Source organism: Ictalurus punctatus, chromosome 24 (assembly GCF_001660625.3).
Source record: "Ictalurus punctatus breed USDA103 chromosome 24, Coco_2.0, whole genome shotgun sequence".
In the NCBI taxonomy this organism is placed as follows: Eukaryota; Metazoa; Chordata; class Actinopteri; order Siluriformes; family Ictaluridae; genus Ictalurus; species Ictalurus punctatus.
The window spans coordinates 11,620,478-11,639,636 of NC_030439.2; the positions used below are offsets into that span (position 1 = coordinate 11,620,478).

At 38.7% G+C, this 19,159-nt stretch overlaps 1 protein-coding gene across 1 annotated transcript in view; it reads left to right on the forward strand.

Annotated features, from left to right (window-relative positions):
• Positions 1–19,159, forward strand: part of csmd2 (CUB and Sushi multiple domains 2) — a 363,835-nt gene that overhangs the window by 34,186 nt on the left and 310,490 nt on the right. Inside the window, exon 2 of the mRNA XM_017453975.3 lies at positions 3,911–4,127. Coding sequence (XP_017309464.2) covers positions 3,911–4,127 — 217 coding nt within the window. The remainder of the gene's footprint in view (positions 1–3,910; positions 4,128–19,159) is intronic.

A 19,159-nucleotide genomic window follows, 5' to 3' on the forward strand; every position in this document is an offset into this window, starting at 1 on the left:
GGCAATTTTCCTCCGACCATTATCAACAAGGCGTTCCCAACCTCAAAACTGTCGCACACTCAGTGTTTTTTATTTTTCACACAATTTTGCGTAAACCTTAGAGACTGTTGTGTATGAAAAATCCAGGACATCAGCAGTTTCTGAAATACTCAAACCCATCTGGTACCAACAACCATGCCACAGTTAAAGTCACACCCTTTCCCCATTCTGATGATCAATGTGAATATTAGCTGAAGCTCTTGACCTGTATCTGAATGATTTTATGCATTGTGCTGCTGACGCCATATGATTGGCTGATTGGATAACTGCATGAATGTGCAGGTTTACAGGTGTTCCTAATAAAGTGGATGGTGAGTGTATTTTATCAACATTAACTTACAATTATCAAAGAAGACTTCTCTTTTTGCTCATGTCTTCCTCAGGTAGATTACATATTGTCAGCAGGCCAGTGTTTGCTGAAAGTTATCAAGTCATAAATGTTAAATCTGTGGTGCTGAAGTTGCCAATTTAAATAATTAAAACGGTTCCAAAATTTACCTCTGCTTTAGCTCACAGCGATAAATTACAAAATTATGTAGCAGGAACCTTATAAAAGCTTCAGAATATAAAACATTACAACTCTAAAATTATATTTAACATTAAATGTGGGAGCCACTATATTAAAACGTCAAACAAAACATACTTTTTTGCTTACCTTTACCTCTGCGTGAAGTGGCAGTTGGCCAGATGTCTCTTTGCTATCGGGGATATGACAGCATGGCTGCGACAGCATTCAGAAAATTACACCCCATAGTTGTGTATGCACAAGAACATGGTCAATATTTCATTAACTTTTGCTAGCTGACAACTTACCAGGATTTGCAAGTAGTCTTGCAGCTGCAACCACTCTTTCTATTACAAATTGGGCTAATTGGGTTAACTGCCTGATGTGGCTAAGTGTGAGAAGGCCCTTCTCCATGCGAGAAACTGACATCACACAATGGGGGCGTGACCAATTACTGTATTTATTTTTTTATATTCCGTTTTCATGTGGGACATTTAGATGAAATATTAAACATTTATATTTAACATTTACATTTAGATATAACATTTACATTTAACATTTAAGGTTTACATTTAGATTTAACATTTACATTTTACACATACATTATTTTATAGTTTTGCATTACTGCATTAATTTATACGAGTTTCTCTCTAAATGTTTAAAAATGTCACAGTTATAAATTGTATAGCATTTTTTTTTTTTTTTTTTTACATTTGGCAATGCTAAATGTGCAAAAACTGAGCAGGATTTTAAAACATGCAACATTTACAAATAACGCCCCATATTCTGTTGTCTTTGAACTATTTATACCACAGCAATATCGAATTCTTTAATCTGATTGGTCAGTAGATTAGCTGGCTAATTTTCTAACAGCATGGCTCTGATAGTAATTCTGACTACAAGGCAAGACACAGGTGTTAATATAAATTAATGCACTCTTCTAAAGAATTTACAAACTACTTGTATATCAGATGCTTACACAATCTAAGGCTAATGACAAATGTATTTTTTTAAAAATCCTTGATATTTAACAAAAAACAAACAAACAATTCCAATCACTGATACAGTGCCCTCCACTAATACTGGCACCCTTAGTAAATATCAGTAGAAGAAGGCTGTTAAAAAATTTTCTTTATTGTTTAACCTTTTGATCTTTTGTTAAAAAAAAAATCACAAAAATACTCTGCTCTCATGGATATCAAACAGTAGCAAACATAACACAGGTTTATCCAATAAATAAATAAATCAATATGTCTTTTTGGTAAATATAGATGTGCAACAATTATTGGCACCCTTTTAGTCAATACTTTGTGCTACCTCCCTTTGCCAAGATAACAGCTCTGAATCTTCTCCTATAATGCCTGCTGAGGTTGGAGAATACATGGCAAGGCATCTGAGACTATTCCTCCATACAGAATCTCTCCAGATCCTTCAAATTTGAAGTCCACACCAGTGGACTCTTCAGAACCTGTGGGGTTTAAGTCAAGGGACTGGGATGGCAATGGCTGGACCTTGATTTTGTGGTCAGTAAACCATTTTTATGTTGATATTGATGTATGTTTTGGATCATTGTCCAGCTAGAAGATCCTACCACGGCCCATTGTAGGCTTTCTGGCAGAGGCAGTCAGGTTTTCAATAATTTTTAATATCTGTTGATATTTGAGTCCATCATGCCATGTATCCCAACAAAATGTCCAGGTCCTCTGAAACAGAGGACAACAGCCCCAAAACATTAAAGAGCCACCAGCATATTCAACCCTGGGCATGAGGTACTTTTCCATATGGCTACCTCTCTGTGTGCGCCAAAACCACCTCTGGTGTTTATTGCTCTATTAAAACTCTATTTTGGTTTAATCTGACCATGGAACCTGATCCCATTTGAAGTTCCAGTAGTGTCGGGCAAACTGAAGATGCTTGAGTTTGTTTTTGGATGAGTTTAGAGGCTTTTTTCTTGAAACCCTTCCAAACAACTTGTGGTGATGTAGGTGACTTCGGATTGTAGTTTTGGAGACTTTCTGAACTCAATATGCAATTAACTTCTGCAGTTCTCCAGCTGCGATCCTTGGAGATTTTTTGGCCACTCGAAACCATCCTGTTGACAGTGCGTTGAGACAATATAGACACATGTCCAATTCCAGGTTGATTCATAACATTTCCAGTTGACTGAAACTTTCTAATTATTGCCCTGATGGTGGAAATGGGCGTTTTCAATTCTTTTGCTATTTTCTTATAGCAAATTCCCATTTTGTGAAGTTAAACAAACACCAAAAGGCCTGGAAGGGCATGGAAGATGACTAAAGTTGATAAATTTCCTTGTTAAAGAAAAACCCCTTCACAACATCTAGCCAAGTCAAGAACACTCTGGAGGAGGTAGGCATTGTCAAAGTCTACAATCAAGCGACATCTTCATGAGTGTAAATAGAGATGGTTAATTTCAAGATCAAATCACTGGTAACACTCAAGAACAGAAAGATCAGATTAGCTATGTTAGTTTGTCCAATTACTTTTGAGTCTCTGAAAATAGTGGGACTCTTAATGGCTGTAATTCCCAATTTTTGTTAAACCCATTGAATTAAAGCTGAAAGATTTCACTTCAAGTATGTCACTCATTCTACATCAGAATGACATGTGATGAAATAAATAAAGAAAGAAATGAGTACAATGAGACTTCTTCTGTATATTAGATTTGAAGAAGAGATAATATATGTAATATAAATAGGAGACCATAGCACATAGCATATGATTGAATTTAATAGCAATTAATTAAATATGTGGGTGTAAATCTGACCAGAACAAATCATTTAAGGGAAGCTTTTTCTTTGATGAATGGAGTGACATGCAGTTATTAAAATTCCACACGCAGAACGATAACTTATGAGTGGCCATTGACAAGTACGCAAAAGAGAAGTGCAATTAACGCCTTGGAGGGGAGTCAGAGCTGTGGGCAATGGGAAGTTATTAAAATTACTGGCATTAATAACCAGAACCCCTCCCCCTTCTCCATGTGTTACTGTGGAAACAGTTTATTGACCAGCGAAGCACAGGCAGCCAACAATATGGGCATTTCACACACACAGGATTGCTTAATTTTGGAGGGCTCATCCTGTCTAATGACTTCACACAAAAATTAGTTCTCAGTAATTAGTTTTTAAGAAAGCAGTGAAGATAATGCCATTAAGCATGTAGGCTGTGTGTCTGTTGGTGGTCTAAATAGCAGCCATCTATTACACTGTATGTTGCTGTATATTATCTCTGGAGGAAGACTTGTGAAATGCTTGTTTTGGTTGACATAAGGAGGTTTATATCAATATTAAGAAGCCTATGTCTGATTATGTCTCTTTGTCTTTTTCTGTCTTTGTTTCTCAGCTCAAAACTGCAGTTATACATTATATAGTCCAAATGGGACGATAGAAAGCCCTGGATACCCTTACGGATACCCAAACTATGCCAATTGCACATGGGTGGTTGTGGCACAAGAACACAACCGGATACAGCTAGTTTTCCAAGGGTTTGCTTTAGAAGAGGACTTTGACATACTGTCTGTCTATGATGGGCAGCCAAGTCCTGGAAACCTACGAACCCGGTGAGTAGTGCAATTTCTCATTAACAGTTAAGGGGGTATCATATAAGGGCTTACAGTTAAATTATTTCACATTCATATTACTAGAAAACTATACATACATGCTCTGGGTTTGCTAAAAAAATAAACAAATAAAACAATGTTTGTGCATTAATGTGAATGGGGAAACCAGAGATATTTGAAAACTTCTATTATGCTACGATAGGCCCCTGATTGTCACAGGATTCCAAGATATTTAATTAATTTGACTGTCCTTGTCAGTGCAAAACATCTGTGTTATGCATATACCCATGTTCCCTGAGAAGGGAACCAGATGTTGCATGAGCTTCACGCTGTCGGGAGAACGCCTCTGTGCATGACCGTTATCTGAAGCCTGTGTAAAATCACACAAATTTATTGACTTGCTGTGGTCAGGAGATGTGGCATTTCGCACGTCGTGTGACCATAAAACAGTGCCTGTAATCCACTTCATCAAGTTCTCTTTGTCTGAAGTGAAGATGCAATTACAAGCATAGCCCAGTATGACAAAGCTATGCAACATCTCATTCCCTTCTCAGGGAACAGGGTTACATGCATAACCCAGACTTTCCCTTTCAAAGGAAACTCAATGTTGTGTGAGCTTCACGTTGTGGGAATGAGTATACCCACTCCATCATACTGAGGATATGGTCTAATAAAAAGGTCTGAGTCTGAGGGTCACTGTAAGATCCTCGACCAAACTATGATACTGAATGCATGTGTGCGGCTTAGACCACCTCGCCGCAGCACACACATCCTGTAAGGGTACCCCTTAGATAAAGACCTTGAGGAGGCAACCACCCTAGTGGAATGAGCCCGTTTGCCCAGAGGCGTAGCGAGACCACAACCCTCTTAAGCAATAGAATTGTTTCCACTGTCCAAATAGAGATTCGCTGCTTTGACACAGCATCACCTGTCACTGCCAAGCAGACCAGCAACTGACCAGCAATTTCCCAGAGAGTGCCATCCAACAGAGATATTATCTCCCATATTTGTGCTGGCCAATATGGTGCTACTAGCAGATGTAGCATGGTCTTAGTGGTCTCTCGATAGAGTGTGTGGGAGCAGAGTGATCAGGGGAAGGCACACAGATGTAACCTCGTCCACACGTGCACCGTGGGGTCCAGTCCTAACCTTTTTTCTTTTGGTGTGGGAGGAGTGAGTGAGAACCACAACGAGCGGTGTGTTGTCTCCTCGGAGGCAAACACGTCCGCTTCCGCTCGGCCGAACCTCTGCCATATGGATGGAGCCTCCAGTCCCTGCGCCTCAACCCCTGCCTCAACAGGATATCTGCCCCCACATTTTCTGTGTGAAGTGTCTGTGAGTGGAGCATACCACAGTGGCCCTTGAGGGGGCAGACTGCACGCATTGTGAGAACTTTCCACTCAGGCAACTTCACTTGCACCTCACTCTCTTCTTGGCCAAAGGGAGTTGGGTTTCAGAGCCTTGCGGAACTGGCATAACCGCTGGCCAGCTGGCTCAGGTCCTGGGGATCCCATATGGATCTGGAAGAGGAGCCGGAGATGAGCACAGCTCTATCTCTTGCTCTATCTTCCATGTCTGGCTCTCTGACAGATATTGGAGCTCATGTTGCGACTCCTTTTTCCAGTATGGAAATTCAACCCACCCTATCTGACTCCGAGCAGCCAGACGGGGAGCAATTACACCAAAAATGGACAGCAGCTCTCAAGCATATAAATAGTGTTTGAAGTGATTACTAGGGCTGTAGAGACGCTTAATGTTGACTGGCCCAGGGAAGAGGAACTGGCTCATAGCAGCCTGGATGAGTGCAGTGAATCTCCCCAGTGAATATAAATCTCACTCACACCACAGAAAACTCTCCTTAAAAAACCATACACTAGCCGTATTTATAACGTCACTATGTCGGCTTATTCGGCCCGGTCATTGTGGGGAATGAACAGCAAGGGTATTTGGCTATGCCAAAGGTGGAGGAGGCGCTTGTAAGCTACCTCTCTCCATCAATGGCAGGAAATTTAGGGGATGTAGCCATGTAAGACCACGTTGCCAATATCATACTATTTGGCTTATTGCACATGAGACCGTTTCAGTGGGGGCTGAAAAGTTGTAGGTTTCATCTGAAGATGAAACCCCTGAGAGCGGCGATGCCTACGTGCTCTGCAAATTTCAGGTGTCCCCGGTTTCTAGCCTCAGGTCATACTCTTGAGGCGTCTCCTTATTGCAAGACGTAATGACATACACCTCCCTCATGGGCTGGGGCACCGTCTTAGACAGCTGTCCAGCTCATGGTCTGTGGAGCGGCACTCATCTGGAGTGGCATATAAATCGCCTAGAAATGCGGTCCATATTTCTAGCACTGAAATTCTTTTTTCCTCAATTGAGAGGTCACCATGTGTTAATTGTGACAGACAACACAGCGGTGGTCTCATAAATCAAACACCAAGGAGGGTTACTTCACACCCCCTGTTCAGGCAGGTGCAACTAAGTATTCTCTGGGTGGAGAGGAAGTTTTTGTCAGTGAGTGCAATATACTTTCCGGGCAACTGGAATGTGCGGGCAGACATCCTGTTGAGGCAGTGACTGAGCCCTGGGACAAGTGGTGGACTCTGTAGGATGGAAGTTTTACCAAGTGAAAGTGGATGTGTTCACTTCCGAGGAGACAACACACTGCCTGCTGCGGTTTGCCCTCACTCCTCCCACACCATTTGGGCTGGACGCCATGGTGCACACGTGGCCAAGGTGACGTCCACTTTTCCCCTGATCCCACAAATTCTAGTGAGAGTTTGTCAAGACCGTCTACGTCTGCTGCTTATAGCACCTTATTGGCCTGCTTGAATATGGTTCTCAGAGATAATATCCCTGCCAGACTGCACTCGCTGGGAGATTCCCATTTGCAGGGCCCTACTTTCTCTAAGTCAGAGGTCTCTAAGTCTGATCTAAGTCATAGGGTTGATTTATAATGCTTGGCCAGAACTATGAAAACTGTGGGTCTGGCCCCTGAGGGGCACCAGCTTATAGATTCTGGTCTCTCAACTGAGGTTGTAGAGACCATGTTGAACACTAGATCACCATCCATGAGAAAATTGTATGTGCTCAAGTGGCGACTTTTTGTCTCCTGGTGTGTGGAATGTCAGTTAGACACAGTAAACTGCGCAATAGCTACAGTCCTGGAGTTCTTATAGGGACATATCTCAGCAGGGTTGGCTGCTTCTACAATCAGGGCCCCTACTGATTGAGCCTCTGTGGGGCAACATGCTCTAACATTGAGGTTCATGCGTGGTGTGAGGTGGCTGAGGCCCATCTGCAGACCACGCATACCTTCCTGAGACTTGTCTGTGGTCCTGGAAGGTTTGTCAGGCACCCCATATGAGGCCTTAGAGTCAGCCTCAGAGAAGCTTCTGACTCTAAAAGTTGCTCTTCTGCTGGCCCTGACATCTGTCAAGCAAGTAGGAGATCTACAAGCTCTCTTTGTTGTCCCTTCCTGCCTTGACTTTGCCCCTGGATTAGCCAAGGCCTTCCTATATCCTAGGCCGGATTATATTCCTAAAATGCCCATGTCTGCTGCCCAGCTGGTAGTGTTGCAGGCTTTCTGCCCTCCTCTGTTCCTTACACTGGAACAAGAGAAATTGCACCTTCTGTGTCTAGTAAGGGCTCTCTGTACTTACGTCCACCGCTCCGGCCAGTGTCGTAATTAATTTGCATGCATAAATAGGTTCTGACTGTCAGCTCTTTCTCACAATCGGTGGGGGAAATTGGCCTGAATACACCCACTGTTAGAATCTGCCAAACAGCTGAATGCACTTCTTAGATGCATCCTTTATACATATATTCCTGATCCTTGTTTTAGGTGTAACCTGACATCTACTAAAGAAATATGGTATCTTTGGTCATATCATGACCTCCTGGCAGAGGCAGTCAGTTTATATTCAGTATGCTGAATCCTCACTTCTTGACAAAATGTTCAGAGTTTTATTATAGCACTGATTGTAGTTATTGGCATTTCTAACTGCTTATGTATGTTTTTATCCACTTCATAAAATGTGCAAGATGTTTATTTGTTTACATTTCTTCAAATTAACTGCAAAAATTATATCTTATCAAGTGAAAATATTTTGAATATAGGTAAATTGATCTAATAACAGCAGATAATTCTTTCTAGAAATTCTGACAAATTAACTTTAAATTATATTTAAACAATCTTCCAAGTCAATTTCAACCTTTAGAAATTAGCAGAAATGTCAAGCAATAGGTTTTTAATAGTCATACATATATTTGGTTTCTTGTAATTTTGTAATAGGAAATAGCCACTAGATAATTTTTATTATGTTCAAGATATTATCATTTATTAAGATGTAGTTTTTGCCATGTCAGTAATTTTGCAGAATGTTGCATATGTCTATAGTTTGAAACATGGCCATAGATTAGTGAACCATTGTCTTGGTGTGTAATTTCTTCACAGTAAATACACTCCTTGTGAAATATTACACTTTTGCTTTACATTTGTAAATCTCCAATGGTTTAAATGGTTGTTTATTTTATATAGTTGCTTGTTTGTTGCCATGCAGAGGTTTTGTTCATAAAGCAGAATAAGAGCGAGCTGCACGGGCTCTACATGAAGTGCTTTGACTCCAAGACTGAGCCGTATCTGCTAGTTGACATTTATTCATCTGTTGAGTGTCAGGAGAAGCATTAGATTTATTTATAATGCCTCTTGTCAGCTGTCTGCTCTTTTAGGAAACCCTCCCTCCTACACCCTGTAGAGCTTTAAGAGCTTGATTGGATTACTGAAACACAATCTGATCTTCTCTGTACTATCTCAGAAAATCATTGTACAATTTTCAGACATTTTACTTGGCACAGACGTAAATGGATTGTGTTGCTCAATATTCATTGAGCTAACATATTTCCATAAATGTATGTAATGTGGGGGGCTGATATCTTTGACAGGAGGCGGAGGTGAATGTGTCTATGTGTGCCAGTAATGGGGTGTGTGCAGAGGAAGGCATTGTTTAGAGACTGGGAAATTAGTTATACAGCTATAAAGGTAATGGTTATCTAGGTATAATTTGTGTATTTTATTATTTTGCTTTATTTATAAAACACAGAGGGGATGTGTTGATTATACCTGAATGCAAAGAAGAACCTCCTTAATGTTATTGGTTTCTTTATTTTTTCTGCATCCTTATTTTTCTGTGTGAGCATTGAGGCTGCTCAAAGGCAAATAAATTCACACATGAATGTATATGATCCCATACTCTAAATGCTCACTAAATGCAGGTTTATTGACAGATACGTTGTGAACCTTTTGAGCAGATGACTCTTGTCATTTACAGAAAGGTCTCTGAATAGGTGTGTGTAATTTTTGCATTTGTGGTATATGTGGCATTTTCAAATATTGATCTTCCACATATTCAGTCGATATTCACTCTTCTACTGTTGCTAAATGTTAAAATCATGTTCTATTGAACATAAAGTGCATTATTTAGATTTTGTCATTGCCATAGACACCATTATTTTATACCCTGTTTAGTAAGCATGTATAGTTATTCTGGAATTGAGCATATTTTATATGGGCAGAGTACAGCCATAGTGACAGAAGCATGATGTTGATAGTGCCTGTTGGAAATAGTTAACTACATATACATTTAATGCTATTTTTTTTTTGGTTATAATTGTCTAACAGCAATAGTATTACTACTAGAGTGTCCCAAAAGTCTCCATTACAAATTTACAAAACATCCATTTCTTTGTCGACACACACAGAGTCGTCTCTCCCACTCATGATGAACTCGTGTTAACACATCTGGCGTTATGCATTTAATTTCATGTCCATTGCAGCCTTACGACAGCTTCCTAATCTAGCCATGAGAATGATTTCAATGCATTCTTCTTTACAGATTACATTACACCCTGTAGTACAGAACACAGATGAACTTTTTCTGAAATAGGCTATGCTTAGAGCAAAAATCTTATACCTGAAGCATTATTTTTACATAAATAAATAGGCACTGACTATCAACTGTTTCTCACAATAGATAGAGGAAAATTGGTCTGAATACATTTTGTACATATCAGTCTATACAGGACTTTGCTAAGTTTTTTTGGTGATCGTTGCAGCCAAAAATGCTTGATTGTACTGCGTCTTTTTTAAAAATTTGTGTATTGCTGTTTGCATTCATATTATGTCATTTTTCGTCATGAAAATTTTTCCGGCATTTAGAATTTTCTGAAAAACCTACTTTTTCAAACTCGTCCTAGGCAGTTTGTCCGATTTGCACGAAACTTGGCCAGCATTATCTAGAGATAGTTGTGACAAAAATTTCTTCACAGAATTTTGATAAACCATACTGTCTTCAAATGGCGCTTCAACGAATTTGAAGAACGTGCAACTTGGTATGTGTCATCACCATTAGGCCCCGAGGTTACCTGCAGCATATTGGTGCACTGCCCCTACTGGTCAGGAGATAGAAAAAATGGCTGTTTTGGCTTATAACTCTTGAACACTTTCTGCATGATAACCATCATTCCCAGATGCTCCCTGAGCAGTTTCAGAACAGTGCCACATACTGGACAGAAATTCTAATAAGTAGATATTTTTAGTTACTTTTAAAATAAATGTTTTTTATGACTGAAAGTTTACTTTTTCTAACACCTCATACACTGTTCATTGGACTATAACCAAAAACCATGTCACAAAGCTTCTTTTGCTGCTCATGGTGCAGATAATTGGCTTGACCCCAGTATTGATGCTTACAGCTATATTTATTATTATTATTATTCTCCTTATCTCCTTAAAGTGCCCAATAACTCAAGATCTGAATGTTAGAAAGTTTTGAAATTTGGCACATTTACACATTGAGGCTAGAGTATCTCCCAAATGTCCCAAATGAGCCCATAGGTGGTGATACAGGTCACGCCCAAAGTCTACGTGAATGTCCCTCCGCCCCATAAGTCCAAAATATCTGAACATTGGTATATATGTCTTATTTCTCATGAGGAACAAAAAAGCCATTGGAACCCATAAAGTCCGCCATAGATTTTCCAATATTGTTATGTAGAATTTGTCCAAAACTACAAAAATTTTCTCATGAACCATAGGTCCTATTGACTTGAACTGTGGTACATATCTTTGTGAGATACATGTCTTTCTATAGGGTGATAAGAAATAAGGAATCAAATAATAGTTGGCCAAACTATTTACATATTGGTGAATTGACAACTGTTGCACATATTTCTTGTGTCCCTAAATCAATTGAACATTAACCGATGGACTTGATCTGGCCCACTCACAAAGAGGACACTACAGTACATTACCATGTGCGATGGCAACCTCATATCTCCAAAACCATTGACTTTAAAAGGAACTGTCATATTATCTTTGATAATATCTGTTATATTATGTTTAACAATACCTTTATCATCTGCTAGATGGTGCTGTTTGTCGTGGATCGAGCCAAAGTACACTTTGAAAGACAAAACTTAATTTGTAGTGTTTATGTATTAGCCATTTTAGTTAGGCAGAGTGAAGAACACTCATTGAATCATTCTATTTGTGTAAAGCTTGGAAGAAGCTTTGCTTGTGAGTTTGTTATTCATCTTTCTAGTTTGTAATCTTTTGTGATTGTATTTGGTGAGTTTTGCTGTTTGTGATTATTTTGAATGGCTCAATGTGCCATTTTCATAAACCCACCGGCTCTTTTAAGAGCCACCCACTTTTTCATACAAAGAGCAGTCTCCTCTCTCTGTCTCACTTTCAGTGTGTGTGTGTGTGTGTGTGTGTGTGTGTGTGTGTGTGTGTGGTGGAGGGGAGGGGGGACTTTTGACTCGCTGTTCTCCCACGAATGTTTTGCATTTTGTGTAAGTATAGCAGTCTGCTAAATGCAGAGTTGAGTAAATATAAACAGGGTTGTAGCCCTGTTCAGGAAAAAAAAAAATTGTATTATGTGTTCTCAATGTTGCAATATAGGGTTATAGCAACACAAAGTCATTCAAAATAGTGTTATAGCAGCAAAGAGTAAATCAAATGAATGTTATGGCAGCAGGAATAAATTCAAAATAATGTTAATGTATTGTTGTAGCAGCATGAAGTAATTGTTCAAAATTCTCACTGACTCCTGATTTTTCTGTACAATGATAATTTGTGGAAAACTACAAAAATTAACTTAACATCTGCCTTTGATCCAAATGCATGTAATGTTGTACCTTTGGGACACATTTCCCTACCGTGTAAATTTTGAAATGGTCCGCAAACTTAAGGAGGAATCCACCATTGCTGCTTGCAGGTACAGTATCTCACAAAAGTGAGTACTCCCCTCACATTTTTGTAAATATTTAATTATAACTTTTCATGTGACAACACTGAAGAAATGACACTTTGCTACAATGTAAAGTAGTGAGTGTACAGCTTGTGTAACAGTGTAAATTTGCTGTCCCCTCAAAATAACTCAACACACAGCCATTAATGTCTAAACCGCTGGCAACAAAAGTATAGAAGATGGATTATTATTATTATTATTATTATTATTATTATTATTATTATTATTATTATTATTGTAAGCATAGTATTATTTAGCTATAGTTACACACAAGTCAATGAAAAGCCCACAAAGACAGAATGTGTGTGTGGGTGTGCACGTGTGTGTGCGTGTGTGCGTGTGTGTACGTGTGTACTCTTTTTAAGCCCTTTGTCTTTAAGTCTCAACTCTGTAGCAGGCCAGAGGGCATTTTGTGAGTGAGCGAGTGCGGTATGCTCTGTGGTACACTCGCTGTGTGTCACAACCTCTGATGTAGATGCTCAACATTGTGGCGTGAGACAGGAACACTGATTACATGAGATCCCTGCAGCTTTTGGTGGCACTTGCAGAGTTATGATCCTGAAATATATGTCCTGTTTGTGGAAATGGATTTTGAATTGCAAGTGCCTAGCCAGATTAACGCTGGCAGATTTTTATCCTGAGGAACTAGACCAAATGAGGAGCCAACAGACTAGCACTACATAGCTGTGCCTCAGTGCTGGGTTCATTAGATGCACACGTGCAATGACATGGGCTTTCACTTGCGTTTGCTGCAGAATTCCCTAAAATGTATCATAAAAAGATTAGAACAGTTTTATAGATACATAATTCCATTGTTTGTTCAGTATATGTGCACTTTGAAAACATGGTAGCCACTAAGTGTCATGGAAACCTTTTTCAATAAATAGTGATGAGGCCTACTGCGTGTGTGTGTGTGTGTGTGTGTGTGTGTGTGTGTGTGTGTGTGTGTGTGTGTGTGTGTGTGTAAACTAGTGTAGAGGTGTGGAGGAGATATAGTGGTAGGTGAAGAGTAGTAGCCACTCTGTTTAATTGCTTTTATTTATTTGTTTAACCCTAGGAACGAGTCTCTTGGTGATATATAGCTGCTCCTCAGCCAGCTTTTAATGAAGCAGCCACAGGAAAATAGCCTGGACCAGGACCATCCAATCCCATTAAATCACACTGTGTCATCCACTTTTCCACCACCCCCACCTTCTCTTTTTGTCCATCTCTCTCTTTATCTCTCTTTTTCTACCTGACACTGTTTACACTTGATCCTTTCATACCTCATGCATATTACAATTATATCCAGATAGCATTATCCACATATAAAACTGACAGAAAGCTGATCACTAAAGGCTCTTCAATAGGTGTGTTATGTATTTCTGTCAGATGTTTTACAAATATTAGAACAAAAAGCAGGCATCTCTCAAAACCACATTTCAACCAAAGCTCCCATCAGAGTACATTCCTCAATTATGCATTTGGTACATGACATCTAAATGCCAAACATCTTTTGCAAAAATCAACTAGAAGCAAGGAACAACACAGGAAGTGTATGGTCAAGTGTTATAAGTTGATTTGCTGTCATCTTGCACTGCCAATTTACATTGAGGTTCCCATGGCAACAGCAGCACATGCTTCTGTTTGGTTTTGTTTACTGTGTTCTTCATCATCATCCTGTCATTGGTTGGTTTGCTTATTGTGTTCACCTTTGTCTGTTTTTCCCTCAAGAGTTTCTGTATTTTGTTTGTCAGTATTTCAGTGTCAACAAATCATGGTGATTTCGTGCATGATTTTTCATCAGTTATAAACTGTTTAGTTCAGTGATTTTCCTTAGTTGTTGGTTCGAAGCAGCGGTGGCTAGTATCAAGGTTTGTATAAATGGGCTAGCATGGCAAAACCTGCCTGTCTTTCAAAGACAAAAATGCATCAATATAAAGATTTTTGCCATCAATATGAGATTATTTGCTTTTAGCAAAAATTATTCTGGAATTTGGTGGAACCAAGTGTGAGAGCTACATAAATGGGTGTAATGAAAATACACTGAATATTCTGCGATAGTGACACTGATTGCTTTCTAGCCCATGTCCCTGACACATCTGTAGCATATCATCATCAGTGATTCTGAAGGCATATGGGAAATATTATCATGGGTGTAATGAACATGACCAAGGTGGATTATTCACTTTATCAAACTTTTTCCCCCAAAATGCCTTTGGTGAATGAATTAAAGGTAGCTAGTCTAAGCACATATTTTTCAATCAAAGTACAAATCACAAATTTTTTTCTTTGAATGAAAACTTTTCTGTTTACCACGTTTGGCATTGGAAGGAAACACTGCATGAACCGAGTAGGGTATTAAAGAGTTCATGAATCAGGAATGCATCTGCTTATCTGCCTGTAAGTATATAACAGTTTGCTGCACATCATTCATATTATGCCATTGATGAGACCTTGTAATATAATACTTTCCTCAACCCTAAAACTACTGTTGACAAACAGATATTTTAGCCCTCAAATCACATTTCAGTCCAGCCAATCAGAGATGCACGTGCAAATAAAGTATATGCAAGTATAAATGTATGTGGTTAAAATCTTATTTAAAAAACTAAATACATGAAATGCTTGAAATACAGTGAGTAAACTGGTTAGTGGGCCATGGAGTGCAATTTTGTAGCATTCTAACACAGAATTAAGTCACCTAATATCAGATTTTCAGTTTAAAAGCTAAATAAGTTAGACCATGGGAAACACTAAACTATGCAGGGGACTGATATTCTTATAAATTCAAATGAAGCATGCTAGCTTCACATGATATTAAAAAGTGGATGGAAAAGCTTCACTTCATAAGAATTGCACAGCTTTTATTCTTTACACTTCTGCATTGAAATATATTAAAATGCCCCCTGGGTAGGGCTTATATAAGTTTTTTTAAAGAAACTTTAACATCTCATAATTGTGTACAGTATATGTGTGTGCGTTGTGTATATTTCACTGAGTGTTCAATTCATAGCTGCAAAATGTGTGATACTGAATTATTATGAATATCTTACTTGAAAATTGCATTATTTGTATTTATTTGGAATTTTTCTTCAGATTATGGAGGACAATAAAATGGAGCCACGAAACTAGATGTTACTTCACATGTCTGATTGAAGGATACACTAACACAGTTTAATAACTCAAAGGCTGTGTGTGTTTGGTTGCTTCTTTGAGTTGATGGCGGTAGAGGATGCATGAAACCAGGCTGTTGTTTGCTTCAGTGCAGGCTGTACCTCATGAGCTAATACACTCCTCTGGGCTTACTGATTGCTGTGGGAATGCTCAGGCCTGTGTTAAGGAGCCAGTGGAATGAACAAGGCAATGATGAGCTGGGAGGCTGTTGATTACTAGCCTTTTACATTCTCCGATGTCTGTGTATGTGCATTCCATTTAACAACACTAAGGGATGTGTGAAGATGCTTCACTTTTTTCTCAAAAATTGCTGCATAGGTTAGAGCAGTAAATAAATTGTCCAGTGAGCCAATAGCATAGGCCTTTCTTTTAGCTAACATGTGGTACGCATACTGCATTCAAAGTGACAGCTTGTGGGATAGATTGTAAACAAGAGAAGGCTACATTCTGGAGCTGGACAGCTGGAACCTTCTTAAGCTCTTAGCCATAAATCATCTCTCCTACTTTCCTGTCTCCATCCCTGTCTCGATCATGTCCCATACAGTGATTTATCCCTTCCTAGTCCTACATTCTGGACGGAGATCTCTCCACTTGTAGGTGGCAGTAAAATTGACAGCATCGTAAAAACGGAACAGAGATGATCACCCTCCACCCCAACCCCCAAATCATCAGTGTCTGAGGTTGTTTAAGAGCCAGCATAACTGCTGATTGGTATTATGATTGATTATTGACTCTTATACCACAGTGCTGTTGAAGCTGATTGGTCAGAAGGTATTGATTCGTTTTCTACAACACGTGGCTGTGAGAGTTCCAGTTGGAATTCAAATAAGTTTATTTTAATGCACTTGTTCTAATACATTATTATTTCTACAGTAGCCGCTCATTCAAAGGGACCTGTATGGTGTACACTGCACATAATATAACCCTAATAATAAACTTACGATGAAGCTTTCTGTGAGGATGCATTTATGATAATAATAATAATAATAATAAATATATTGTAATGTTTTATAACAATATAAAACACTTTATATTCCAAACTAATAGACATACGAGAAGAGCAAGAAGAAAAAAAAAAGAAAAAAAAATCACCAATGACAAACTGTTAGGAGAAGAGACAACATACTGAAGAAATAAATGTGTTTTAAGTTGTGATTTAAAAGTCAAGATAGAGGTAACATTTCGGAGGCTCTGGTGGAGTGAATTCCAAAGTTTTGGAGCCATGACGGCAAATGATTTACCACCTGGGGTGGAGAAGCGGAAATGTGGTACAATGAGCAGACCTGAATCAGAGGGTTATTTAACATTTATGGAAGGAGGCTCCAGTGTTAGAGCTTTGTAACAGTGATTATGTCAGGGGGCATTGCAATTTCTTGGTAACATGAGATGCTGCATTTTTTTGTTTGCTTCTTTTTGTTTTATTAACTTATAGAGAGATAAAAAGAGAGACAATAGAGGGAAATCACTATTTATAGGTGTTATTATCACAAGTGATAAAATGAAGTAACTTGCAGACATTCTACAACTTTAATTGTAACTATAAATGGATAAAAGGCATGATGTGGCATTCAGTAATAAATTATAATTTGTAATCATTGTAAAATCACACTGGTTTAAGATGAATAAAACACACTGGGACATGTTACAGGGAAATAAACTACTTCAGGGTGGTAACAATAACTTTGTTTCATGTTGGGCCACATCACAGCCTGCATTGTGGATTTTTTCCTATGAAAGCGTAACCTGTAATGGTTTATTCCTTAAATTGAGAACTCATCAGCAGATTACATTGGCAATAATCTGATACAGCTAACATAATCAAGCTAATCTTGTGGTTTTAGGCCAACAACATTGTGAGAGCACATGGTGGCTTAGTGGATAGCATGTTTGCCTCACACCTCCAGGGTCAGGGGTTCGATTCCCAAAGACATGCATGGTAGGCTGATTGGCATGTCTAAAGTGTCCGTAATGTATGAATGGGTGTGTGAATATGTGATTGTGCCCTGCGATGGATTGGCACCCTGTCCAGGGTGTACCCTGCCTTGTGCCTGATGCTCCCTGGGATAGGCTCCAGGTTCCCTGTGACCCTGAAAAGGATAAGTGGTATAGAAGATGGATGGATGGATGGACATTATAGCTCTAAGCATAGCCTTCTTGCTAGTTATGTGTGTGGAAAAATGTTAGAAAAGGCAGCTGAAGTGTGTTTATGTTTAGTAATCAGAAATAATGACAGACTCGGCCATGGCCATATTGTTTGCCTGGATGGCATTTGAGCGTGATGAGATGTGGCATATTGCTTCATCCCTGTGGCCTTCCTGTGATTTTTTTTTTCTTTTTCTCATTCGTCTCCTTCTCCTCCTCAGATAGGCTCAAGGTGTGAAATACTTTTAACAAATTAGGTGCACACCTCCAGATGCTCCACTGGAGCATCTCTTTAAGCAGAAAGTGATAATGGGACTAATTGATTGGGTTTTTCATTAATGAGACCCTGTAGGAGTTGTCTAGAGATGATTGAAGTATAGGGCTAGAGGGCTGATGGTGCTGTGCCTCAGTCAGTTGGAGGAGAGACCGTTTTGCCATCATTACTGAGCTCAGCAATTTTTTGGTGCTTTGAATAAAAATGATGCACTATGTATCAGCAGTGTAGCAAGGAAGGACAAATTGATTGGCTTCCTGAAAATATCAGAATCAGCTTTTGCATTTTGATGAAGTCGAAAAGGACATGTTTTAACCCTCTATGGTACCATAGTGCCTCCAGGCAACATGAACAATTTTGGCTTGCTGCAGAAAACCAACACTAACCAATAGGAATACAAAAAATGGTCTAACAATCCACTGGCAATTTAATTCATTCCAAGTGTTTGCACTTTCCCTATTAAAATCTGACACTTTAACCAATGTTCCAGTCAGTTTAAAAATAAACATATATATATATATGTTTATTTTTAAAATACATATATACACATACATATATATATATATATGTTTATTTTTAAAATACATACATAATATATATATATATATATATATATTTGTTTGGCATAGTGTGTTACTAGGTAAGACCTTTTAACCAACTTCATGCTGTTGAAAAAGTTCTATTTAAGTGTTGATTTGATTGAACAAGGTTTGCAGTAATCAGACCTGGTTGTGTCTAGTCCAGCTGAACCCCATTATGAATGCCGTTTCATAGATTTGGAGAATTAGTAACTATGGGGGCAAATACATTTTCACACAGGCCCAGTTGGTATTGGATAACTTTTTTCTTTCAATAAATAACATTATCATTTAAAAACTGCATTTTGTGTTTGTTCAGGTTTCCTTTGTTTTATCATAGATTTTGTTTTAATTTCTGAAACAATTTAGTATGAGATATACAAACAAATAGAAGAAATCAGAAATCAAATACTTTTTTACAGCACTGTATATCTGTGTTTGTCAATGCTTAATGAAGTTGTAGAGTTGTAGTTCAATCTGCTTACATGAGTCTTAGATGCACTCATTTCACACGATCTACAACTCTGATGGAAAAGCCCTGGGACTGGGACTGAAGCATAATTAGAAAACTTT